The 27,677-nt window shown below is 36.9% G+C and overlaps 1 protein-coding gene across 1 annotated transcript in view; it reads right to left on the bottom strand.

Moving 5' to 3' along the window:
* LOC140164223 (gametogenetin-binding protein 2-like) overlaps positions 1–27,371 on the bottom strand; it is a 36,006-nt gene extending 8,635 nt beyond the window's left edge. The window contains exons 1-9 of the mRNA XM_072187475.1: positions 27,059–27,371; positions 10,223–10,315; positions 8,987–9,099; positions 8,234–8,380; positions 4,684–4,782; positions 3,660–3,770; positions 2,665–2,868; positions 1,468–1,642; positions 491–685 (exon numbers count right to left, since the gene is read on the bottom strand). Of these exons, the coding sequence (XP_072043576.1) occupies positions 491–685; positions 1,468–1,642; positions 2,665–2,868; positions 3,660–3,770; positions 4,684–4,782; positions 8,234–8,380; positions 8,987–9,099; positions 10,223–10,315; positions 27,059–27,175 (1,254 nt within the window). The 5' untranslated portion in view covers positions 27,176–27,371. The remainder of the gene's footprint in view (positions 1–490; positions 686–1,467; positions 1,643–2,664; positions 2,869–3,659; positions 3,771–4,683; positions 4,783–8,233; positions 8,381–8,986; positions 9,100–10,222; positions 10,316–27,058) is intronic.
* Between the last annotated feature and the right edge of the window lie 306 nt (positions 27,372–27,677).

Raw genomic sequence — 27,677 nt, 5'->3', positions numbered from 1 at the left:
AATTGAGGCATGCAGCGGGATTAAGTTCCTGCATTTGAAGGGTTAGGCCTACAATGCTCTGAAAATCTATGATGAAATGAAAGCTATCTATGGTGATGATTGCCCATCATATGGTACTGTTGCTTTTTGAAAAAGGAATTTCCAAACTGGCCACATGTCCCTCACAGATGAGCCAAGAATTGGACGTCCATCACTTTCAGATGATGCGCCACAGTGAAGAAATTCAAGAAAGTGGAGGATCTTATCATGAAAAGGTTATGCGCCTACTGGCCATCTAGCGCCACCTGTAAAGAAAGTAAACATACTTATGAGACCATTTTTGGACCATAATGTACATAAGGACCAGTAATTACACTGACAAAATTTCATCGATATAGCTCCTTCACTTCTTGGTGATGTCAAAAACTTTTGGATACCCCCTCGTATACAAGAATTGATTCCCTGATTCTTCCTTAAAGTCTTGTTTTTATGACGGAAAGTATGACCTTACCTCGCATTTGATTTCTTGCGACAAGCCTTTCTGTGCCGCCGTGTCGCCATTCTCCATCATTCCCTTGTTCTTTTTTCTGGCTTTTCGCTTTTGTTTCTTGAGCGCCCTCCTCTCCTGCTTGGCTCTCTCAGCCTCGTTGATCTCTTCACACACCTGTTCCAGCTTGGACATACCCTGTTTGGCCTCCAATGCCATCTGCCAATAACAAATAAATACAGCTCTATAAATACTGCCATTTATAATCCATGACTTGGGGAACGGACCGCAAGATTGATGACGTCCTATAAATACAAGAGCAGGTATGCTGCTGAAGTTTCGCCTGAATTTATCATTCAAAATTTTGTTGAAATTAAATCAATTTCAAAATGTGACCCTTGCATTATCTTTGACCTCAAGTGGCCTCTGCTTTGCTTTTGGGGAACATTCCATAAGATCATTGACATCCTATACTAAGCCAAAAAAGAAAAATCCTGTCCACCAAAATTAACCAAAATTACACACAGGATTGCCTCAATACTCTACTCTAAACACATGTCAGTAACCAAGCAGTTATCCAACTGACACAACAGTTGGATAAGTTTCACCAGGGGGAGGGGTCAAAAAATATGATTACATAAATAATTGTAAAATAATTGCAAAACAAGAAGGATATAATTAAGAAAATTCCACAAATGATGAATTTCCAACATTTCATGATTGTGGTCTGGTCAATCTGGTCCATGGAGGCGAGGGAGGCATTCTTGAACATTGAGTTACTTATTTTTATTTCCTTATACAAACATTTGGCTATCATATACTGAAAACACCAAAGGTCTAGCATACTTGTTTCTGAAGTTTTTGATGTCTATTTTCTTATGTAATTTATAATTTTTTTACTCCATACCTTTGCCTTATCTCAATTTCAAATTTGCTGCCTTCAGCCTCCATGGACCAGATCGTATCACATTAAGGATGAAGCTAGTTAATAATTTACAAACCTCAAAGGCTTTTTGTAACCTCTGCACACCAACATGGAATAGCAGCAACCAGGTCTGTTCCTCTGTTCTGAGGACCTGCCAGATGGCATTCAATCTATTGTACACATAGATCCCTAGACATGTCAGCATCTCCTCCTGGGCTATGTCAATGGTCTTGGCGTGACGCTCACGACGTCTGTAATGTAGACAGGTAAAATGTGTAAGCAAAAGTATTTGTATGAGACGTACTACTCACAAGAGTATTTGATGTTTGATTTGATATCAAAGACACCGTTTATGGAGACATTATCATATGACCAGAGTTAATTAAACGGAAATTATTTGGCTTTTGTTACTGCGCGTGTCAATAAAGTCCCAACTCATGCTCACGTAAATTCACATAAGCGTGCGACAGTTATGCACTACACAACGCACAACTAGTGTAAGCACTGCGCCAAACAACGTGCATGCTATTCTATATTAAAACACGGTGTTACAAGTCTTATTTTTTCCGCCTTATATAAGTAGAACAACTAATTAAATTCTTCATAATCTTGACATGACATTTCAAAATTAAAATTAATTTTGCAAAATTTTATGTGCTAATATTGTTACCATGGTAAAAGCCAAAACAGATTTCCCTATTTTCAAGTAGAAATAAAGAGAGAAAAAATTCAACAGGACATCCTGGATATTGTATTGAGTTCAGAAACGGGTGGCCTTTGCACTGCATATTATGCTGCCAATCAATAGCATTTTGCCCGACTCTGATGGCATACAACAGCTGTATAGTGCTTTAATTTACAACAACATTTTGGTATTACGTACACAAGTCCTTGATTAATTTGTATCATGTCTGGTTTTTTTTTTTTTTTAAATGATATTTTGCAAAATATAATATTATTCAAGTTCACTGTGCTTAACACTTCTCCCACTGTCATTCATACACTACAAAAAAACCCGTAAGAATCTCCTTACTAAAGTTTGTTCGGCTTATAAGGCGGAAATTATTCGGCTTTTGTTACTGCTCACCTCAATAAAGTCCCAACTCACGCTCGCGTGATTTCACATAAGCATGCGCCAGTCACGCATTCGCAACGCCGCACAACAAGCGTAAGCATTGTGCCCAACTGCGTGCATGCCATTCTATATCAATACACAAGGTTATGAGTCTCTATTTTTTCCGCCTTATATAAGCCAAATAAACTTTACACTTACATTCCATTGAGGTCTGGTTCAGCCCTGCTGATTAGGCCCCCAATATACGCCGTGTCACACACAAGATGCAGGTGCCTCTCATGGGGACACTTGCGGATACCCTCATAGAGGGAGGCACAGTAACCTTTCTCATCTTTGGTTTCCACTTCACCGATCATCAGATTATAGGCACGCATCACTTTGTTCTTGCACTCCCCACAGAACCTGAAATAAATGTGATACAGGCAAATTAGATCAAAAAGATACTACAACTCTGTTGTTGACAAACAAGTTTTAAAAAAGATGTTGCAAGAATGTAAGTATTTTGTTTGCTTGTTTTTCAGGTCTTGTCCCAGTACAACCCTCAGCAAAATAATCTTTCAGTTTTCCAATTTATTGTAAATAATACTAGTAAATAAAATTCTGATGAAACAAGATAATAAATCAAGATAAGGATGATTTTAAAATGATGACTATAGTCAAATGCTGCAAACCTTTGACGAGCGCGACTACCGTGATGTTGCAAATTCGGCACTAACAATGCGTAAGGCGCACAGCTCATTCATAAATTTCCACTCGGCAACAACAGCAGATCGCCTCAGCAGCCAATCAGAGACAAGTGCGCGCAACGCAGTAAATACGCGATGTATACTTACAATACGCGATCGTCAAAGGTTTACTGCATTTTAGTATACCAAAATCCAATTAGTCAACATCTTCTGTACAAAGAGGTTCTTTTGGCAGATGGTCATGACAATTACTTCTGGGACAGCATACTGACAGTGCACATGATTTTAACATCCCCTCCCGTACCCATTGTCCTATCATGACATGGCCTTATTGACCCACCTACCTGTGTTTTCTGAGATAGTTTTCTGTGGTGGTCAGCAATCCTGCTGCTGATACTAGTGTCACCTCCTCTCTACATGACATGTCCATTGCATCCCAAACATCAATCCACTTATACTGATAATACTCATTGTCCTATCATGACATGGCCTTATTGACCCACCTACCTGTGTTTTCTGAGATAGTTTTCTGTTGTGGTCAGCAATCCTGCTGCTGATACTAGTGTCACCTCCTCTCTACAAGACATGTCCATTGCATCCCAAACATCAATCCATGTGCTGAAAAAAACACAAAGTATGACACCAAAAATAACTTCTCATGAGGCATGTAATTGGCAAATTTGCAATCAAGGATGTGCCAATAGCAGAAAATGTAGGAAAAAAGTCCTAAAATCATCACATTTCCTATTCTTTGGAAAAGGAAGGGAAGGTAAAATTAATCGGTTCATTATCAAGTTGGTTCCGCTCAATAATCCAGTTCGAGCACAAATGGTAGGCCAAATCATGACAACTGTTGGTTCAATGGGGACCTAAACTTGAAATTTCAGGCATGTGAGCCTCAAATACACCCTAAATTTTTGTACATGAACACCATATAAGGGGGTCAGTTTTAATTTGAAACATCAATTTTTTTGGGGGTGACTTATCGTGCAATAATTGCTAGTATGCTTTAACATAGGGTCCACAACTTATAAGTTCCCCAATACTTTTGAAAATAAGTCGAAAAATATTTTACAAAATTTAAAACTGTAAAGAGGTATGTATAGCCCCAATTGTTTTACACATGTGGACCAATTTATTATAGCATCACATATCATTGCATTCGGTCACAATGGTTAATTGTGTAAAAGATGCCGTTTTAAGAGCTGCACCCGAGTCCATAGCAGTCAGGTTTTAAACACATGAATAGACCTGGCTGACTGTATTGTTTGAGAGTTGACTCCTATGGACTCAGATGCAACTTATAACACTGTTTAAAACAGGTTCTTTTTACATAATGAACCATTGTGACTGAACGCAATGACGTATAACGCTATAATTTGGTCCACATGTGTAAAACAAATAAGGCTACCCATACCTTTTTCCACATTTGCATTTCGTCAAATATTGTTCAATTTATTTAAAGAAGTATTTACGGGGGAACATATAAGATGTGGACCCTATATATGTGGTCTGGATGATGATTACTTACGATATTTGTTTGGCTCGGTGGTTATCCAGGGAATGTAAAGCACACCTTTTATTCTTCTTATTCTTGTGCAGAGCTTCAATCAGTTCATTTAACTTGGTCCTGAAAAGAAAATGATACGCCATCAAATTACTGAACATTGTAAACGTAAAATGAAAATAAGACTAGAATAATTAGAAGCTAGAACAATTCTATCAGCTGATATTAGGATGCCAGTAATCTATAGATACATGTATGTTAATCTCATTTGGGTGGATCCAACTAAGTGACAGGTGGAAAAATCATATGCTTATTCTTACATCATTCTTCTAACACGTTGATTGTTTCAAAATACAACACTAATTCTGGTTTGCGTACATTTCATGTCAGAGGTGCGCATATTTGGAACAATTTATCACCAATGATAAGAACTGATATGGAAAATATGTCTGAGACAATTCAAAACAAATGTTCTCATTTCATGTTAAAGTATAATTTATGAATTCCTAATTGTTATTGCATTTTTTATCTTATATTGCATCAGTTTTTGTGTACTATTATACTAGCTTATACTGTATTATACTATGAATATTATGTTTTGTATTGGCTGAGGGCCTCCTTGGAAAGCAGTGCTGGCCACTGAAGTTGTTACCCTCAATAAAGAAAGAATAAACTAAAACTTTTAATTAAATTATAGCTGAAAGGATTGATTTCCCATACGCTAAGATTATGTGTTTTACATTTATTACACAACATGAATACCTACCCATAGACAAAGAGTAATGAATGCATCATCCTCATATCATACAGATAATGATGGGTTAGGGACAGCTCTGAGTGGCCTGTGATGACCAGAGGCTCAAAGGCTCCTGTCAAGTGTTGGTCCTGTGTTTTACATTTATTACACACCATAAATACCTACCCATAGACAAAGAGTAGTGAATGCATCATCCTCATATCATACAGATAATGATGGGTTAGGGACAGCTCTGAGTGGCCTGTGATGACCAGAGGCTCAAAGGCTCCTGTCAAGTGTTGGTCCTGTGTTTTACATTTATTACCCCCCATAAATACCTACCCATAGACAAAGAGTAGTGAATGCATCATCCTCATATCATACAGATAATGATGGGTTAGGGAGAGCTCTGAGTGGCCCGTGATGACCAGAGGCTCAAAGGCTCCTGTCAAGTGTTGGTCCCGTGTTTTACATTTATTACACAACATGAATACCTACCCATAGACAAAGAGTAGTGAATGCATCATCCTCATATCATATAGATAATGATGGGTTAGGGACAGCTCTGAGTGGCCTGTGATGACCAGAGGCTCAAAGGCTCCTGTCAAGTGTTGGTCCTGTGTTTTACATTTATTACACAACATGAATACCTACCCATAGACAAAGAGTAATGAATGCATCATCCTCATATCATACAGATAATGATGGGTTAGGGACAGCTCTGAGTGGCCTGTGATGACCAGAGGCTCAAAGGCTCCTGTCAAGTGTTGGTCCTGTGTTTTACATTTATTACACAACATGAATACCTACCCATAGACAAAGAGTAGTGAATGCATCATCCTCATATCATATAGATAATGATGGGTTAGGGACAGCTCTGAGTGGCCTGTGATGACCAGAGGCTCAAAGGCTCCTGTCAAGTGTTGGTCCTGTGTTTTACATTTATTACACACCATAAATACCTACCCATAGACAAAGAGTAATGAATGCATCATCCTCATATCATATAGATAATGATGGGTTAGGGACAGCTCTGAGTGGCCTGTGATGACCAGAGGCTCAAAGGCTCCTGTCAAGTGTTGGTCCCGTGTTTTACATTTATTACACAACATGAATACCTACCCATAGACAAAGAGTAGTGAATGCATCATCCTCATATCATATAGATAATGATGGGTTAGGGACAGCTCTGAGTGGCCTGTGATGACCAGAGGCTCAAAGGCTCCTGTCAAGTGTTGGTCCTGTGTTTTACATTTATTACACAACATGAATACCTACCCATAGACAAAGAGTAATGAATGCATCATCCTCATATCATACAGATAATGATGGGTTAGGGACAGCTCTGAGTGGCCTGTGATGACCAGAGGCTCAAAGGCTCCTGTCAAGTGTTGGTCCTGTGTTTTACATTTATTACACAACATGAATACCTACCCATAGACAAAGAGTAGTGAATGCATCATCCTCATATCATATAGATAATGATGGGTTAGGGACAGCTCTGAGTGGCCTGTGATGACCAGAGGCTCAAAGGCTCCTGTCAAGTGTTGGTCCTGTGTTTTACATTTATTACACAACATGAATACCTACCCATAGACAAAGAGTAGTGAATGCGTCATCCTCATATCATACAGATAATGATGGGTTAGGGAGAGCTCTGAGTAGCCTGTGATGACCAGAGGCTCAAAGGCTCCTGTCAAGCGTTGGTCCTGTGTTTTACATTTATTACACACCATAAATACCTACCCATAGACAAAGAGTAAAGAATGCATCATCCTCATATCATACAGATAATGATGGGTTAGGGACAGCTCTGAGTGGCCCGTGATGACCAGAGGCTCAAAGGCTCCTGTCAAGTGTTGGTCCTGTGTTTTACATTTATTACACAACATGAATACCTACCCATAGACAAAGAGTAGTGAATGCATCATCCTCATATCATATAGATAATGATGGGTTAGGGACAGCTCTGAGTGACCTGTGATGACTAGAGGCTCAAAGGCTCCTGTCAAGTGTTGGTCCCGTGTTTTACATTTATTACACACCATAAATACCTACCCATAGACAAAGAGTAAAGAATGCATCATCCTCATATCATACAGGTAATGATGGGTTAGGGACAGCTCTGAGTGACCTGTGATGACTAGAGGCTCAAAGGCTCCTGTCAAGTGTTGGTCCTGTGTTTTACATTTATTACACACCATAAATACCTACCCATAGACAAAGAGTAATGAATGCATCATCCTCATATCATACAGATAATGATGGGTTAGGGAGAGCTCTGAGTGGCCTGTGATGACCAGAGGCTCAAAGGCTCCTGTCAAGTGTTGGTCCTGTGTTTTACATTTATTACACACCATAAATACCTACCCATAGACAAAGAGTAATGAATGCATCATCCTCATATCATACAGATAATGATGGGTTAGGGACAGCTCTGAGTGGCCCGTGATGACCAGAGGCTCAAAGGCTCCTGTCAAGTGTTGGTCCTGTGTTTTACATTTATTACACACCATAAATACCTACCCATAGACAAAGAGTAATGAATGCATCATCCTCATATCATGCAGATAATGATGGGTTAGGGAGAGCTCTGAGTGGCCTGTGATGACCAGAGGCTCAAAGGCTCCTGTCAAGTGTTGGTCCTGTGTTTTACATTTATTACACACCATAAATACCTACCCATAGACAAAGAGTAGTGAATGCATCATCCTCATATCATACAGATAATGATGGGTTAGGGACAGCTCTGAGTGGCCTGTGATGACCAGAGGCTCAAAGGCTCCTGTCAAGTGTTGGTCCTGTGTTTTACATTTATTACACACCATAAATACCTACCCATAGACAAAGAGTAATGAATGCATCATCCTCATATCATACAGATAATGATGGGTTAGGGACAGCTCTGAGTGGCCTGTGATGACCAGAGGCTCAAAGGCTCCTGTCAAGTGTTGGTCCCGCATCTTGTTGAACAATTGCTCCATACTGTGGAATGAAAAAAAGTCAAAATTTAGGTGTTTGTCACAACTGAAAATTTAAAGATCTACCATATGGACATATGGGAACAATATTATTGTGTCAATATTACATGCCTGCAAGCAAGCCTTGAACGAAGCGGGCGCTGGAACAAATTTACCCTTGTAAAGCCACCAATTGCTCCTGGTCCTTGTAAAATTCACATAAACCAAGAGCAATTTTCTACAACAAATTGTTCCTGGTTCCAGTGCTGGTATGTCGTATTGTATGCAGAAAAGGATTTACTATTTGAAAATTAATCCAGTTTCTTCAGAAATTGCTCCTGGTTCTTGTAAATTCCCAATGAACCAGGAGCAATGTTCAAAAACAGATTACTCCTGGTTATTTCATGGCTTGCCTGCAAGTTCCATTCGAGTGTGACTGTGAGGGATGTTTGTGTATGAACATTTCAGGCTTACAGTGCACTCTGCCAAATTGTACCGATTTGAGTGATAATTTCCAATTTTAGAGTGCAGCATGATTCACAACTTACACATGGAAGTACAGGTTTCTTGAAGCCCTTATTAAATATTCCAAAGTACAAACAATTATTCTTCCATTGTCTTTTCACTTTACCTTCTTCTGCATCCGACACAAGGCACGTTTTCTTTCAGAGAGCTCCCAAAGAGCTCTTTGCTGGGAATCAGTAACGATGCCGCAAGTTCATCCCGACTCAACAACTGTGACCGCTATAAAATACAAAAGATGTACAATATGACATTTGAAATATTATTCTAACATGCAGAGTTGTACAAAATTGATTTAGCCGTTTATACTGTCATATACAAAAATTTCTTCAAGGGGGCGCTGCACCCTTGAACCCCCCGAAGGGGGCGCCCGCAGAATGCCTTGCCTTCGGCTCGAGCCATGGCCTTTGGCCTCAAGTAATGTCATTGACCCAAAGTAGGGAGGTTTTGAAGCTTGGGTTTACCAATTTACTTTTGGTTTGTTACTGCGCGCGTCAATTACGTCCCAACTTACACCTGCGTAAATTCACAAAAGCTCGCGTCAGTCAATCAATACACAAACCGCAGTCCGCGTAGATGGTGCACCAAGGTATTTGTACGCAATTCTATATCAATCCACGATGTTAGGAGTCCCGCCAATTAAGAGCTGATCAGAGTATGATATAATAATGGTCACATAATAAAATCACTCAAGGAAATCTTGGCCACCTGTTAAATCACCATTACCTTGCCATCACTTGTCAACCCTTTGCTCAGTATGTACACATTGTCTGAGTCTAATTTCAAGTGTTACATGTGGACTACACTGGGGCTGTCGTCAGCAAGCTTTTGGCTAAGCGACATGTCGGGAAAAAGTCAATCCCGACGTCGACACATTGTCGACAAAGACAACAAATCAGATCAACCACATGATCCCGACTGCCAAAACACTGTAATCGTCACAAAAGTAAAAACAAAGTATGAAAAAACTCCGAAAAAGTAGGGATTACCATTGAATACGCGCTATGCTTGCTCATTAACTTAAAATGCACTCTCGAATAAGGGCAGTTTGGAAAATAAGGTCAGGGAGATGGTGCAGTATTCCATTTTTGTTCTCTTATTAAACTTTTGCAGCTTTGCCATCGCAATCATTGTGTGATGCTGCCATGCTGGAGCATACTGCTACATGCCTGGTAAACATTTTTTTCCTTCTTGCTTGTCGACAATTTCACTAGTATTGTCGACTGTCGGGGAAATGTGCCTTGTCGACAACATTGTTGACAGAGGCCTTGTCGATGACAGCCCTAGACTACACATAGCTATGCAATTTAGTGTCTAGCCTATTATAACTTAGTGCCCACATTACCTTGAAGAAGTCATCCACACTAGAATGCTTGGATTTCTTGCCTTTTGCAAAGTCAAACGCAACAGGTTCCAACTCTGGAAGCTCCATGATCATCTGCAAATTATGAAGAGAGGACACTTATAAAAATGTTGGGAATAATAGGTATCCCAGTAACCCCAATAGTGTTTTGAGCATTGTAGTACCAGAGCCCATATGATCTCCATTTACGGGCAAGCCCATCAATGTGTTTTTGAGAGACTTCTGAAGCTCTGGGTTGCTTGAGAAGACTAGCCACAAACTTGCTCACCGATGAGCTTCACATTCAAGGGCTTACATGTATGCAGCCAGACGTGTCTAGTGTTTTACACACCTAAATTTGTAAATTACACACCCAGTTTTTGCCCACATGGAATATAGAACTATACTTTGTACATGTACACAAACTTTTAATTTACGCACCCAAGTTTTTAAATTTACACACCCAAACCTTCAAATCCTACCTAAGACCTTGTTCACGTTCGAGGCTAGAGACCAAATGTTGCATTCGAAATCTAGGCAGATTCGCTGTCAAAGCATGACACTGTGTAAAGCAATGGAAGTTCAGAAATAAAACCCCAGTTGACCATGAATCCAGGGACCATGCTCTTGTTTGCTCGATGAGGGGTGTGGCCAATTAGAAAATTGTGTATGGTACTGATATGCTCCATAATGCTACCCCTACCCCTTAATTTAGCAACTCAAATATCATCAATATTTAACTAAATACATGTCTAAATTTTAGCAAAAAATAATGGTAACCAATTGGAGATTGCTTGCTAATTGGTGATGTTCTGGAGGGTCTAAACAAACTACCCAAATTGTTTTTGTGTCAGTTCCTGCAGAACATTTTTTTTGCCATTTCGAAGAACTGGTGAGGAGTATAGGGATGTAACTTGATGAGGTTGTGGTAATTAAGCGGCAGTCGTAAGATCCGATGCAATTTTTGTCGCAAGATATGCAAAATAGTCACCACATGTGCCTATTTTTTATTTGTCGAATTGCTTTTGGCCATTTTTCGGAACTATATAGAAATGTAATTTGGTGGGGTGATGGTTAAGAGCACTCTTAAGATCAGATGCTATTTTTGTCACAAAATATGCAAATCAGCCACCTCATTTCCCTTTTTTCTATTTTTAAAAAACGGCAGTCTTAAGATCCCACGTGATTTTTGTCGCAAAATATTCAAATTAACCACCTCCTTTGCATATTTGTTTATTTTTAAAAGGCTATTTGCCATTTTTTGGAACTGGTGAGGCGTATAGAGATTTAACTTGGTGGGATGGTGGTAAGGGACAGTCTTAAGATCCCATGTGATTTTTGTCGCAAAATGTGCAAATCAGCTACCTCATTTGCATATTTTGTATTTTTAAAAACGTTTTTAGCTAGAATAGAAGGCTGATGCTGCGCCAAAACACGTATGTAAGTGTATAATTATTTAATGATAAATGAACTACCACTAAATGTTCCTGTCAGTGCTGCAGTGCAAAACTTCTCATGCAATTCCATCTTTAACATTACATTCAAATAATAATTACATTGTAAATTGGAAAGTCTGACACCAATTTTTTTCAGGAATTCTTGTTTAAATATTGGCTATGATGTCATTTCAATGCCTACCCAGGTTGTTTCTACCGATTAATCTATATTAATAGAGTACCGGGGTACACTAAGAAATTATAACAAACAAGTAGGGATTGTGTGAAAATCTACTGCCTGGGCGAAACATGCTCCGATCTTACTGATCCAAGTCGATCCAAGAAAAAAATGTTTTTCGCCCCACCCTAGTGCACATGCCCAGACTGCCGATCGAAATTATGTACAGTGTAAATGAAGCAGTTTTGTTACTGTTAGTGGTGGCTTAAAACGAGTAAAAATAGTTTACATTAGGGGTAGGTTAAACAGCCTTTTAAAAAGGGTGATGTTTCATATTTCTTAAGGAACGCATCATATTTGATGCAGTATGATCTCCTGAGCATTTTGACACCATTTTCATCCAAATCGCCAAAAATGAGTTGGTGCCGCCAAAACAAGTATTTGGACAGGGGGGGTCTGTGGGGGGGTCTGAAAATCAATATTTTTGACAATAATCATTAATATGCCTAATTCTGTTAAAGTTGGTGCTGATTTGTATGTAATTGATGTCTAGAATTCAATTTATGAAAGTTGCATAAAAATTGGAGTTGTCGTTTTCTTTAAATGGCTGTTTAACGTCCAAATCTGGATGCCAACCAACAGAAAGTAACAAAATCTGAAGACGACATCAATAATTTACATGAAACTTGCTCAAAACATTAATTATTTAACACTAATTTAGTAATACGTCGATAATGCATAGTTTCTGACATGTTTGGGGTTGGGCCCAGTGTTCGAAATATGATTTTAAGTTTTAGCTTCCTCGCTCATTTTGTTTGTCCGCAAAAAAATGATGAAATTTTGGCCCCAAAAACATTGTTAAATGGTTTATTAGGCCCTTCGCACTTGATTATTAGGGTCAGTCCATATCAAATCAACAGGATTTTCAGCAAGTTCCACATTGACCCTCTTGGAATTGGCCGATATGCTCATGATGTGTTCCCAATATGCCAAACTGAAGAAATCCGGCGAAAACAAACAAACAAATATTTTGGTTGTTAAGGAACAGCCCCACCTAGCAACCACTTAAATTGCCATTGTTGTGGACCTTTTTACCCCTTCAATATTTGGGGGTCATTTTGTCACATAAATTAATGAAAGAAAGACCCCAATTATATTAATTATGTTTGACCCATATGTCCTCTTCACATTTACGGGATAAAAGGGGAAAAAATATGCATCGTTTCTACGCAGGGGGTAATTAAAAAAGCATTTTATCACATTTAGTAATTTAAGTTGGTACTTTCATGGTGCTTTAACCTATAATAAAGAAGTGCTTGTTAAAGTTATTTTTTGTGGCAGGCTAGAGCCCAGTGGGAGTAGGGGAGATTGGGGTTAGTTGAAACATTTTTCACAAAATCGTCTTTTTAACGCAAACCGATTACTTTCAAGAAACACTAACCATATCAGTATAAACATATACATACATGCTACAAATACAGCCTTAAACTTTATTGGACCTGCTTATGATTATTCATATAATCCAATTTGAAAACTTGAAAAAAAGTGTTTCAACTAACCCCACCCCTGGGGTAAGTTGAAACATAGGGTGGGGTTAGTTGAAACACGGCTTGTAAAAATTTCAAAATAATTATTATTGTGTTGTTAGGGTTATACATGTACTTCCCTTGAAGGCACCCTTTAACATACAATCAGTGTGAAAAAATGAATAAATAAATATGTGGGAGTGCGGGTCAATACTTTGGACACAAGGTGACGAGTGTCACCATGGACCAAAATATGAGAAGCCTAAAATATTATAAAATGTACTTTCTGTGTGCACTTTTTGCTTGTATTATTGCATTTTAACCATAAAAGCAATATTGAAGAAATGGAAAACATGTTACAAATTTTTAAAAAGTCAAATTTTTAACCATATTTTTCTATGCGATTTTCACGTGTCAACTAACCCCACCTCAAAAGTTTCAACTAACCCCGATGCCTATTTTTCCATTTCAAAGTTCATTACACAAAATAAGAAATACAATAAAACTTTTATTTAACATTATTCTGGGACTTACTACTAGTGCTTATGATACTCAAAAAATAATCCCCTGAATCTTCAAAGAACATGGAGATAACGCATCTTTTCCGAGGGGTATAAAAATTAGTCAGCAAGTCAAAAAACAGATATTCCTTTCCCAAGCCAACACTGGTGGGGCATCAGTGCTGACATTGCTAATTTGGTGGATGACCCTTACTAATACCTATTACTAGGTGCCAGTATTTTACCAAATTAATTTTTTGTGTCAGAAAAAAATACAATGTTTCAACTTACCCCACGTTCCAACTAACCCCAATCTCCCCTACTCGAGAGTTATGAAGAAGAAAAAAATATTTTTGACTTAAATTGATTTTTAGGCCTCCGAAATCGACGAAAAACATGCAATTTCCCCATATTACAGAGAATATAGGGCCTATTATGGGTTTTCCATTGTCTGTAACTTAATCAAAATGACTCAGAAAAGTTTTATGTTGAAGGAATTGGTAATCTACCATGAGAGGTTTGGATTGCTGTGAAAACAAGCGGTCACAAATTCTATAACATTTATGAAAAGCGCCCTCAAAGTTGAGATTTTATCAATCAAATTGAATTTCATGGGATTTCAATGGCCAATTTAGTAATATTGCACTAATTGATTTCCTTCTTTTGTGTGTGAAAAGAGAACACATGTGAGACTACTTTTAATAATTATATTATAAAGTTACAGGCACTGGGAAACCATAATCAACCATGTATTCTCCAAGATATAGGGAAATTGCATGCTTTTCGGCAATTTCGGAGGCCTAAAAATCAATTTAAACCAAAAATATACAAACAAAGCACTATAGATTTTGAAAATAGACTGCCTGCTTTACTAAAACCATGAAAAAATAGAGTAATAGATGGAGTGCCACAGGTCCAAATTTCCCCTTAAAATAGGGCCAAAAATGGAAAATCTCAACTTTGAGGGCGCTGTTCAGCTAAATGAAGCGCTTCAGTATTTTTTTTTCTTTGTAACTCTCGAGTACTCCCACTTGCCTCTAGCCTGCCACAAAAAATAATTTTAACAAGCACTTCTTTAATAGGGTTAAAGCCCCTTGAAAGTGCCATCTTAAATTACTAAATGTGATAAAATGATTTTTTAACTATCCCCTGCGGAGAAACGATACAATTTTTTTTTTTTCTTTTATCCCCAAAATGTGAAGGGGACATATGGGTCAAACATAATTGATATAATTGGGGTCTTCCTTTCATTAGTTTATGTGACAAAATGACCCCCAAATATTGAAGGGGGAAAAAGGTCCATAACAATGAAAATTTCGATGGTTGCTAGGTGGGGCTGTTCCTTAGCAACCAAATTATTTGTGATTTTTTTTTCGCTGGATATCTTCATTTTGGCATATTGGGAACACATCATGAGCATATCGGCTAATTCCAAGAGGGTCAATGTGGAGGCCTCTGATGAATTGACATGGATTGGCCCATTAATTAGTTTCCTGTTAAAGATTTGAAAAAGGGACGAGGTGACTTTTAATTATTAATTATTTTTTATTTTCTTTATTTAGTTTGAACTATTACAAGCAACTCGTTTTGACTAGAGCGGGCATTTAATTATTTTACGACAATATTTGATTTTATAAATAAGTGAAGGTGGAGTTGTACTCTTTGTTCATTCATCATTATTGTTGATTAAAGTCAGAAAATGGCAAGTAGAAGTAATTGAAAATTATTTTAAAGGAGAAAATTAGAAAGAAACAAAAATAAAATAATTACCGTAATTATTTTGAGATTTTCAATTTTGGACGCGGGCGGTAAACAGGAAACTACCGTACTGACGCGAGTATAGTCTCACCCCGTTTTTGGGTGAACATTTTTCAAAATTGGGGGGTGGGACTATTTCAAGATGTTTTGTATTGTATTCATGCCATACTCTATTAATGATTTCAAAATTGAATTTGAATGCATTTTGAAATCATTACTAGAGTATGACATGAATACAAATTATCAATTTTCATATTAAAAATACAAAACATCTTGAATGTTTTTTTTGTTTTTTTAGGTCAACCATGAATGATCCTAGCATTTAGGTCTAGGTCCTGGGACACTCCAAGGCCGAAAAAATAAATACGGTAACTTAAAAAAAAAAAATTAAAAATTTAATTTATGAAATTTTTCGAAAATTTTGGGGGACCCCCAAAATTTTTCGAAAAAATTTCATAAATTAAATTTTCAATGGGGGTGGAACTTTACTCGAAGGTGGGACTATACTCGCGTCAGTACGGTAATAATCAAGTGCGAAGGGCCTTATTTAGCAATGACTACAAAATTGTGCGCCAACATTGGCCCAGTAAATAGAAAACAGTTTTTGAATCCTAGATGGGTGTCATTACAATTACACACAAAAATGGTTGGGTTACCATTGCCGCGCCGTCGTAAATTTAAAATATTAGTGAAAAGCACCCTTGTGTTGTTTTCTGTGGCTTGAAACTCATTGCGCCATTATGCACCCATGTAAAAACTAAGCAAGCTAAAATGGATAAACTAATTATTTAGAAGCAAATGCAAATGCAAAATTGATGGGTGCTTGTTGGTGCTAGAAGAAAATTGGGGTCAAAGGTCAAATGTTCTTATTTTGCGATATTTTCACGCCCCATTAATTTTGTGAGCCAAGGTCAAAGAACATTAAAAGTGGTGTTCAGTACATGTAGTAAAGAAACTATAACTCTAATAAAAGAAACAGAAACAAGCTTGGGTCCTGTTGGTTCACTATTTTTAATGATTTTCTAAATATCATCCCAAAGCCTAGTAAATAGTAAATAGACCAAATAGGGGTTCCATCAATGTTCAAGCATCCACAACAGGACGTGCCAACAGGTACCCATGGTGTTTTTACTTCATTCACCATATTTAAGTGCTGTTATTTGCATTCATGTAGAAATTAGTTTGGGCTCATGTTGGTGCAAGGATATTTTAGGGGTCAAAGGTTAATCCAAAACCATAAAGTTCGTGCAACCAATATGCAATCTTCAGGCATCCACTACTGCTTAATTGCATTTTTAATGTAGAAATTAGTATGGATTCATGTTGGCGCAAGGATGTTTTTAAGGTCAAAGTTTAATCCAAAACCATAAAATGCTACTTTTTGATAGTTCCTGCAACTACATGTAATACGCAATCTTCAAGCGTCAACTACTAACTAGATGTGCCAAAAAGGTGGCCTACCCATGTTATTACTTCAATCAGTTTATGTGCTGTTACCTGCATTTATGTAGAAATTTATTTGTGTTCATGTTGGCGCAAGGATATTTTAAGGGTCAAAGGTCAATTTTTTTGCGAGTTTGTACAACTGTGAAAATGTGCGCAAACATGTCCCAATTTCTACCTCAAATGGAGTATGTATTTGCTTGTTGAAGTCATAACAATGGGATGCTCATGTCATGGCAGTGATATTAAAGAATATAGCACTTACATGTACATGTAGCTTAATTTTGTTGAATGCAGAATGTGTATCGAAACTTACCCTGCATTTTCAGATCATGTGACCATCCACAACAAACCAAGTGGAAGGTACACATTTTAAGTTTTCATGGTTTACAAAAATATTTAGGAACTCCAAAATATTATAAGCCTGCAGTGTGACTGCCTGCACATGTTACAATACAAGTATATTGATTCATTGACATTGCAGTCAAAATGCAATGTCTTATAATAATTATATTTTTAATAAGCTTGCAACTTCTGCATTTTAAATAAAAATTCACTAAGGTACCATACAATGAATGAATGAATGCATAGGTTTTTTAGCCATAACTCATGCATGCATGCCATGAACTGTTATTATTGTGTTTAAATGTTATTCATCAACTGTTCATGTTATTCTGTCATGATCATGTCATGAGTGACTGTCATACATGTCTGTTCACTGTCAGTTCCAATAATTGAAACTCCCGGCTCTGACCGGGAGTTCCAACAGGTGCTGTGTATGTGTTTGTATGTGTTTAATGTGCATTCACATATTATAAGATGGCGTCAGACTAGAACTGTCACGGCACAGTCATCGCTGCAATTTCCTTCAATTTTAGTGCAGTTTCTTCAGTTACCTATCATTCTACAAGTGCTTGTTAGAATTATCTTAGATTGGTGACTACTCCGGTTGATCATTTTGAAAGTTAATTCGCCTTCAACATCGTAATTTTGGCGGTTTTGTGAGTCTTCGTTTCATCGCTGATAGTTTGTGTGTACATGTATATAAGTACTCAAGGCTGACATTATTTATATTTCACGACTCTCCAATACACCCTCCATAAACTTTTGTGTGCAGAGATGTCAGCCCTGTGTAGAACTCGCTTTTGCATTGCATTACATTGCATTGGCAATTCAACTGTGTATATAGGAGCCCAGATATAGATACATAACCATGGCAACTGATAATTCGTCGTGTTACTTTTATGCAGTGGCAATTGGCCGAACGGTAGGGATTTTCCTGCAGTGGCCGCTGGCTTTGAAGAGTACGGACAAGTTCCCCGGAAATCGCCACAAACGTTTTGATACCTGCTCAGAGGCTATCGATTTCCTTGCAAGTTTCGGTATCGCGGCGTGGCGATATCAAGGTTTACCTTGATGATGATGAGACTCATGTAATAGACTTATGTGACTTTGATATTAAAGCTGCTCTCCTTGATTTTGATTCTTCGTCGTTAACCATAACTGATCCTGTTGTCACGATAGATACTGAATCTAAGTCCATGTGTGCTACAATCATGATGCAGCCTGATAATCCTGACTCTACTTTGACCACCGTATCTACCGATACTCCTGATTCGTGTGCTACAGATAAGCCCGACTCTACTTTGACTACTGATACTACTGATTCGTGTGCTACAGATAAGCCCGACTCTACTTTGATTACTGATACTACTGATTCGTGTGCTACAGATAAGCCCGACTCTACTTTGAATACCGATATTACTGATACGTGTGCTACAGATTTACCTGCGACTACATGTACTGACTCTGTTAATTGTGCTACAGGTGATCATTGTGTTGCCATGGACGTGAATCTTGTTGCTAGATCTGATATTTCTGATAAGGATGTGCCAAAATCATGCCCTATATGCCAACAACTTTATTCTGATGAGTTCATGATCCGTTGTTCAAATTGCGATTCTTGGATTCATTATGAGTGCACTCAACTCCCAGCATATGGTCATTTTCACAGTAAAGGGTGTAACTTTTTGATTTTTAGGGTCAAAATTTCAAACCACTTAAATATGTTTCTATTTACTGAAATAATGCATAGAAGCAACTTAAATTCCAGTAAAATAATGTTTCAAGGCTTAAACCTTTTGATTTCTAATAAAAAATTGACATTTCCATAACATTTTGGTTAAAATCTAAGAAAAAACGTATTTTACATAACCTCAGAAAATCATGACATGAAAGCTGGAATACATGTGACATCCCATTCCAAAGTAAGTCAACAGATATAAGTTAAATTTTATACCATGTTTTGCTATGTTTGTAATTGCAGTTTTGAAAATTTTCAACATCAAGTGTCATTTACAATGGAAATTTCCAAACCTTAAACATATTTTTTAAGTTTTAATTGGGTTCCTAAAATAATTTGAATGTCTAACTTCATGTACAAATACTACTTGATGAAAGGAACCTCCCAGCCAAGTTTCACAGAAATTGGAGTTATTTTTAGAATTGGCAATTCAAGCGATTTGTGTTTCGGAGGCTTCAGTTAACAACACAGGTGATCATAAAAGTAAAATATTTGGCTAACTACTACAAGTTGACATAAAAAAATAGGTAAAAAATATCACAATTATCAATTTTCATGATTTGCTTCTAAGTATTGAATTTCAGTTGTGACAAAAATTAAATTATCACAGCAAGTCATTTTTTTTGTTTCGGAGGCTTCATGTTAACAATTGTTAAACATTGCAGAAGTAGTTTTTTGAAAACAACAGTGTTGGGATCATCTAAGCTGTTATTTTCTTGTGTGTATTGAATCAATGATTCTATGCGGCAGATATTGTAGATTTATCACATGTTAATTTTTTCACCCATTCGTTAAGTGTGGTGTTTTTTGCATGTGAAGCCTCCGAAACAGGCTTTTTTGGGTATCAGTATATTTTTCAAACATTAACCATAATGTCAATTTTTTTTAATTTATGACATTCTGCTCATATCAAGTAATAATTACAATGCAGATATCAGTATGAAACACACCAATTTAGATATGCATAGATGATAATTAATCTTATTGTTGTTTCGGAGGCTTCATTTGTTTCGGAGGCTTCAATTGTTAACGGAAAGTTTGTATTGGGTCCCATTTTCAAACGGTGATACATATCTCCACGATTTAAAAACATGTGACTTGAGGATCTACTTTGCTACATTTTGATAAATAGATTGGATGAGCTCTTTTATTTATATTTGCACAAGCTTGCTGAACAGTTTGTTTCGGAGGCTTCAAAAAGTTAACGGAAAAACGGCTCTTTGAAGTCAAGATTTTATAAAAATTTTAAAAGCTTGCAAATCGACTAATTTTTGTTACCCACTTCAAGTTAAGATAACAACTGTTATGAATCAAGAAGAAGTGAAGAAATAACCAAGAATTATGAACCAAAGCTACACCCACAAAGTTTGTTAACAATTGTTAACGGAAAATGAAGCCTCGAACGACAAATATCGAAGTCTGGTTCTCAAAAATACAGTGCTGTTCACAATTAAATCTAATGTGGCAGTGTTTACTGAACATATGACTGTACTTTCAGGATAAGAAAAATTATCCATGAACTAACTGAAGAAAACACAGGGTTTTACAAAAATGTTACTGTTTTTTATAGTTTTTCAAAATGGCAATATTAAGTACATTTAAGCCTGCTAAAACTGAACGCAGTAACTCCCAAAGCTGATTATGCTACCCAAGGTAGCTGCTAACTAGATGACTTATGTGGCCAAAAATCATGGAATTCTGTGGCTTTATTAGAACACTACGGATTAAAATGTTAAAAATCCAAAGTTACACCCTTTACCGTGAAAATGACCATATAGTCTTACCATGTACTCCAACACCACCAGGAGGTATTCTTGTGCTAAATGCTATATAGCTGACAGTAACATAGTTGCATATTTAGATCAACAGTCTACAACTGATATTATCCATACGGTAAACTGTGCAACACAAGCTTCCACATCTGTTCCCATGGTGGACTTTGGTGTTCAATCATCTGTACCTGGCGATCCGGATTCGTCATGCTCCTCTCATATAAGCTGTCAAACTGAAATTATCCCTACAGTAAACTGTGCTACACAAGCGTCCATATCTGTTCCCATGGTGGACTTTGGTGTTCAATCATCTGTACCTGGTAATCCGGATTCGTTGTGTTCCTCATCGTGCCTAACTGCGATTAGAGATTTAGAAACTACTCTGGTACAAAAACTGTTGGAATCCGAAAAGACCTGTTATAATCTCAAGGTTGACAAAATTGCTTCAGAGATGGCAGTATTGAAGAAGGAAAACGCATCACTAAAATCACAATGTGATTCACTTAAGACTGAATGCGAATCGCTAAGAAAGAAGCGCGATACGGGTAATGATTCTTGTTCTTCTGTCCCGACCCAATTACACAAGATGAAGCAAGACATTGACCAGCAGCTTAAGAACAGGCATCAACAATGGCAGAAGTCCTTTGACTCTTTACATGATAAGCTGAAGGCCTTTGACGCTATGGTTAAACGTAATGATCAAATGCTTTTGGCCAAAGATGAACAGATTGCAAGTCTTCACGCTGATTTAAAACATACCACAGCAAAGTTAAGCGCAGGCTAAGGATGACCTTTACGAGACCAAGCGTGCCCCCATTATGTACACTCCTGAGGAGTTTCAGGCAGTAACACAGACACCTAAGCATGTCCCACCATCGGATCTGCCTAGTACATCTGCGCATGTGAACCCCCAACCTCTTCCACCTAGGATGGACTCACCTCAGCAAATTGTATCTGCGCAAAGTGTGGTCCTCCAACCTTCTCCACCTGTGATGGACACGCCTACTTGTTCCTCATCGCTTCCAGTTAACCATGATAATCATCGTTCCAAATCGTATGCATCTGCTACGGTACTAAAGCTCATGATAGCTCTCACTCTTCTCCTACTAACTCTGCTCGACATGGTCAACAATCTAGTCCCCGCTCAGGTAATCACAGACGTCAAGATCATCAATCTAGTCCCCGCGCAGGTAATCGCAGAGCGTCCCAAACCATCCGTTGTGGTAATTGGGAACTCGCATATGTCCTCCTTAGACACCAGCCGTTTCATTCCAGGCGCTGAGGTTACCTCTATTCGTGCATATACAATCGATGAGGCGAATAACCAGTTGAATCAACTGAATTTTGTTCCGGATTGTGTGGTTATCCACGAAATAACAAATGACATTACGGCATGCCCACCTGATAAGTGTGCATCTTATTTACAGTCCATCATTGACTATCACGGTACAAGATTTTCACATACTAAATTTGTCATATCCTTAGGTGTGCCTCGTCTTGATAATTTGTTCTATAACACCATGACGGATGTTACCAATGCCTTCATCAAATGCTCTGTGCTTAAATCTAGCAACAACAATATGAGTTTCTGTGATAATAGTAACTTTGTTAAGAATGGTACTCCGTTCGTCATCTGCTTAGCGCCTCTGATTGGTATCATTTGTCAGAGGAGGGTAGCTGCTTATTGTATAGCAACATCAGGTGTAAGGTACAACAGGTGTTATCTCTGAATAGAAGAGGTTATTTCAGAAAATAACTTAAAATTCACTTTTCCAAATAAATCTATTTCTCTTGGAGCTTGGAACATCGATGGTCTTTTCTCACGAATTGGCAATACTCGTACCTCTAAACTAGATCTTGCTCCCATTCAAAACATTCTCAATAATTATGATATTTTCTGTTTATCAGAAACTCACTGTGAGGTAAATGATATTGTTGAACTTGATGGGTATAGTATTTTTCAGAATCATAGACCACGTTCACATAAAGCTCCACATGCATTTGGTGGACTAGCAATTGGGATTAAATTGAATTTAATGAAAGGTATCAAGGTTCTACCTCATTCTAATTCAGAGTTTATGTGGATTAAATTGTGTAAGAACTTTTTTGGACTTACCAATGATATTTATCTGTGTAATGTTTACATTAGTCCTTCTACTTCTAGCTATAGTCAACGTAGAGATGATATATTCTCCTCATTGAAACTGACATTGCAAAATTCACCTCAGTTGGTAATTGTGTGTTGATGGGTGATTTTAATGCCAGAACATGTACTGAACCTGATTTCATTGTTAATGATAACGATAAGCATATTACTGTACATCCTAATTATGTAAATGATATTCCTCTTATCAGGCGTAATTTAGACAGAAAAGAACCTGATTCTCATGGTAAGAAACTTTTGGATTTATGTAAAGGCAGTGGTCTTCGCATTGTCAATGGACGTAAATTGGGTGATATATGTGGCAATTTTACTTGTTTTAGCCACGAGGTAATCCTAGTTTGATTGATTATATGTTATGTGATACTGACATCTTTGATGATGTTGAATTTTTCAAGTTCATGATTTAAATCCAGTTTCCATTCATTGTTTGATTACTTGTAAGTTACGAGCGGGTTGGAAGAATTATGAGATTCCTTCCACACAGGATTCCATGCAACTTCATGATTTACCCACCCAATTTAATTGGTCCTCCAAAGTTGCTTCTTTATGGAAACTTGCTTTAAATCGTGATGATATAAAACGTGATATTGATTTGTTTTTGTCAGAATTTGTTAATGCTGATATTTCTGTTGATACTTGTCTTGATAAGTACTATGAGTTGTTACGCATTTATCAGTTGTAAAGCTGGCTTACGACGGATTAATTCTAGAGGTAAACGTGTTAAAACCAATAAGAAACAATCTTGGTATGATCATGATTGTAAGTTGATTTACCGGAAACTTAAATCTCTTTCTCGCAGTATTAAACAACAGCCTACTAATTTAACTCTAATTCATAGTTATCGCAAGATTCGTAAGAGTTACTTTAAGTTGTTATCTAGCAAGAAATCTGCTTTTCGGAGAAAGATTTTTCAGAAGTTGGATGATCTTCAAAGCAACAATCCTCAAGCTTTCTGGAACATTTATAATGATCTATGCGTCTCTAAGAAAAACATGTCCAATCCTATTTCACCTAAAAATGGTGGGACCATTTTCTTACTCTAATGAATAGGAATATTTCGCATAATGATGTTAATTTTGAGAAGCACATTGATGATTTTGTGTCCAATTTAAATGTTAATGAAATTAATTCACTTGATTTTGTAATCTCTCCATCTGAGATCATTCAGGCGGCTAAACACTTAAAAAGTGGTAAGGCTGCTGGTATCGATGGCATTAGACCTGATATGATCAAAGAAGGAATTGATATATTTGCTCCTGCTTTAGCAAATTTGTTTAATTTAATCTTCCAGGAAGGGAACTTTCCTTCCCAATGGAGAACTAGTTCGCTCACTGTTATTCATAAAAAGGGAGATAAAAATACTCCTAGTAATTATCGTGGTATTGCTGTTTCTAGTAATCTCTGTAAATTATTTTGTATTGTACTTTATAATCGTTTATATACCTTTGTTACTAACAACTCTGTTATTCCAAAACAGCAAATTGGTTTTCAAAGAGGCTCCCGTACAAGTGATCATATTTTAGTTCTTAAGTCTCTGATTGATAAATATATTAATCGTGCTGGTAAGTCTTATCTTTATGTTTGCTTCATTGACTTTTCTAAAGCGTTTGATACAGTATGGAGAAATGCACTTTTATATAAATTAGTCCATGTTGGAATTGGTGGCAAATTCTTAAATATCATTAAAGATATGTATAATTCAGTATCTTTTGCCATTAAGTGTGATGATAAGATTACAGATTCATTTCAAACTAGTGTTGGTGTAAAACAAGGTTGTGTTCTTAGCCGGTATTTTTTAATATATTTCTTCATGATCTTCCGCATATTTTTGATACAAGCTGTGATCCAGTTACTTTAAATAATTCTTTCTTGAGCTGTCTTATGTATGCTGATGATTTAATTCTTATTTCTGAAAGTGCTAAAGGATTACAATGTGCTATTGATAAATTGTTTGATTATTGTAATAAGTGGAAGTTGATAGTCAATATACGTAAATCAAATGTTATGATCTTTAATAAGAGTGGTCGCATGCTGAAGAATTATACTTTTAAATATGGTGATGTTACATTAGACTTAACGAATGAATATTGTTATCTAGGTATCATTTTTTGTTCCATCTGGCTCTTTCACTAAAGCTATGAACCAGTTGAAAGATAAGGCCAATAGGCATATTTCAAAATAAGAGATAATTTGTATAGTTCATCTGTTGCTTGTAGCCTAAAATTGTTCACTACTCTTATTCAGCCCATTTTGAATTATTGTTCTGAGGTTTGGATGCCCTATTTGCTTAAGAATTTAAATGATTATAATATTACATCTATTTGTGATAAATTGCCTGGTGAATCTTTACATGTGAAGGTTGGTAAATTAATTCTTGGTGTTAATAAAAGAACCACTAACAATGCAGTAAGAAGTGAATTAGGTTGCTTTCCAATGTTACTTTTTATGATGAATTTATCTGTTAAATATTGGTGGTCTTTAAATAATCATTGTTTACATGGGAAGAATTCCATAGCCATTGATGCTCTTTTGGACAATAGAATATTATGTGATACTGGTTTATTCTCATGGTCTTCTGGTATTAAGAAAATTCTTGCTAGTATAGATAGATTAGATATTTGGGATAAACCAAACATATTAACTAAGCACAATTTTCATGTTAATATTCTTTCCAATCTTCAATCCAATTATGAAGTTCAATGTTTAGATTTTATGTGTCAACATCAGCCTAAACTTCGTTCTTATTGTTTGTTCAAAACAAATTTTCATTGTGAGAATTATGTTCTTATGTTTCATCGCATTTAGATCAAATTTCAGTAGATTAAGACTCAGTGCTCACTCTTTGATGATTGAAAAGGGCGTCATTTAATACCTAAACTAGATCCTCATAAGAGAATTTGTCATCTATGTACTTTAAATATGATTGAGGATGAATTTCATGTTATTATTAAATGCCCATTTTATGATACTTTGCGTGAGAGATATGTTGAAAATTTTAACTGATATGTATGATAACTTTGATAATCTGACTGACGATGTTAAATTTATAAAATAATGAGTGTCACAGATTTTGATAGTATAAAACCTGTTCTTACTTTTGTAAACTCTGCTTTTGAAGCACGTAGTAACCTAGATGTTTAATAGTTTAGTTTTATAATTTACTTATTCTCTTTTATATTTTCTATATGTGTATCTTTTGTATAACTTGACTGTACCTATTTGTTTGGTGATGTCAATAAAATAACTTGAACTTGAACTTGAACATACACACATAGCCGTCGGTTCGAAGAAATCGTTGCTCCAAAAATGATTGCAAATTACACATTTGTAATCATTTTTCACCACAAAATATGATATGAAAACACAGGTGAGCAATGTATGAATATATGTGACAGTACATACGAATGAGCCGTAAATGTCCTCAATTGTATTCTGAGTTACAGTGTAAAATGGGCATGAAGGTCGTATTCATAGGTACCTCAATTTGGTGCTACGTGTACCTCATTTAATGAGATACACGTAGCACCAAATTGAAATACCTATGAATATGACCTTCATGCCCATTTTACACTGCAACTCAGAATACAATTGAGGACATTTACGGCTCATTCGTGCTGTACGGTCACATATGGAGAGGTGAAACAGGTTATTAATTTAATATTGTCAATATTAATATTTTGCGACATTTATAATGAAAATAATTAACACTCTAGCCACCCTATGGCACCTTCTACAACTTGAGAACAAGTCCTCAAACGTTCGAAATTTGTAGTTACTACAACTCAATCTCAATCTCAATGTGGTTTCGTCGGTAACGGTGAGCTGCACACATCTAAACCAATGTTAAACTGGTTCACTGTTGACGTTGTGTCTGCTCTCTCTCTCTCCCTCTCAGTCGCGCGCTCTCCTTCTCTCAAGTTGTTCTTTCTCTCTCTTTTCTTTCTTTCTTTTTCTTTCCTTCCTGACCTAAGCTTCTTACCGTGAGGGATTTTTCCACGGTAACTGGCACCTGTCTCCTCTTGAATTGGTACGGATTGTCCACATAGCCAGCCAACGGACAGACACCTACCAATCGGGCGAAACCGCTCAGCTCCATATTATCGCTCCTGGAATGTACACGTAAAATCGGGAATGTTATGGGCACATCGACTTCTCCAGCAATCGCATAACTTGTTGCACTACGTAGACGAGCTGTTTAAATAGTTATTTGGACTGTTTTAATATGTAAACTGATGGTAATTTCGACCAAGATACTGGTTGCGACATAACTGCCACTGAAATGTACGGGAATAACATTGCCGAGCAACACATGAATGTACATGTGTAACAATGGGCAATAGAAAAGTAGTTCATTTTGTAAATTAATTTTTATCAAATTTTTCACCATTTTAGTTAGTTTTTGTAAATAAAAGTATGTTTCTAAACCATTTTATCTCAAAATTTACAATTTAAGTCAATAACCTCATCTAGTAAATAATCAGTGTATGAATATAAAATATTGAAAAGTTATGCGGCTTAACATCGATAACCAAATTTGGGACTGCCGCGTGGACGTCTGACGGACTGTTAATTTGACCCTGAGAATTGTCACCGCGTGG

The sequence above is a fragment of the Amphiura filiformis genome, chromosome 11 (assembly GCF_039555335.1).
Source record: "Amphiura filiformis chromosome 11, Afil_fr2py, whole genome shotgun sequence".
Classification (NCBI taxonomy): Eukaryota; Metazoa; Echinodermata; class Ophiuroidea; order Amphilepidida; family Amphiuridae; genus Amphiura; species Amphiura filiformis.
Note: the sequence above shows the minus strand (reverse complement) of the source record. Positions and strands in the feature narration are given on the sequence as shown.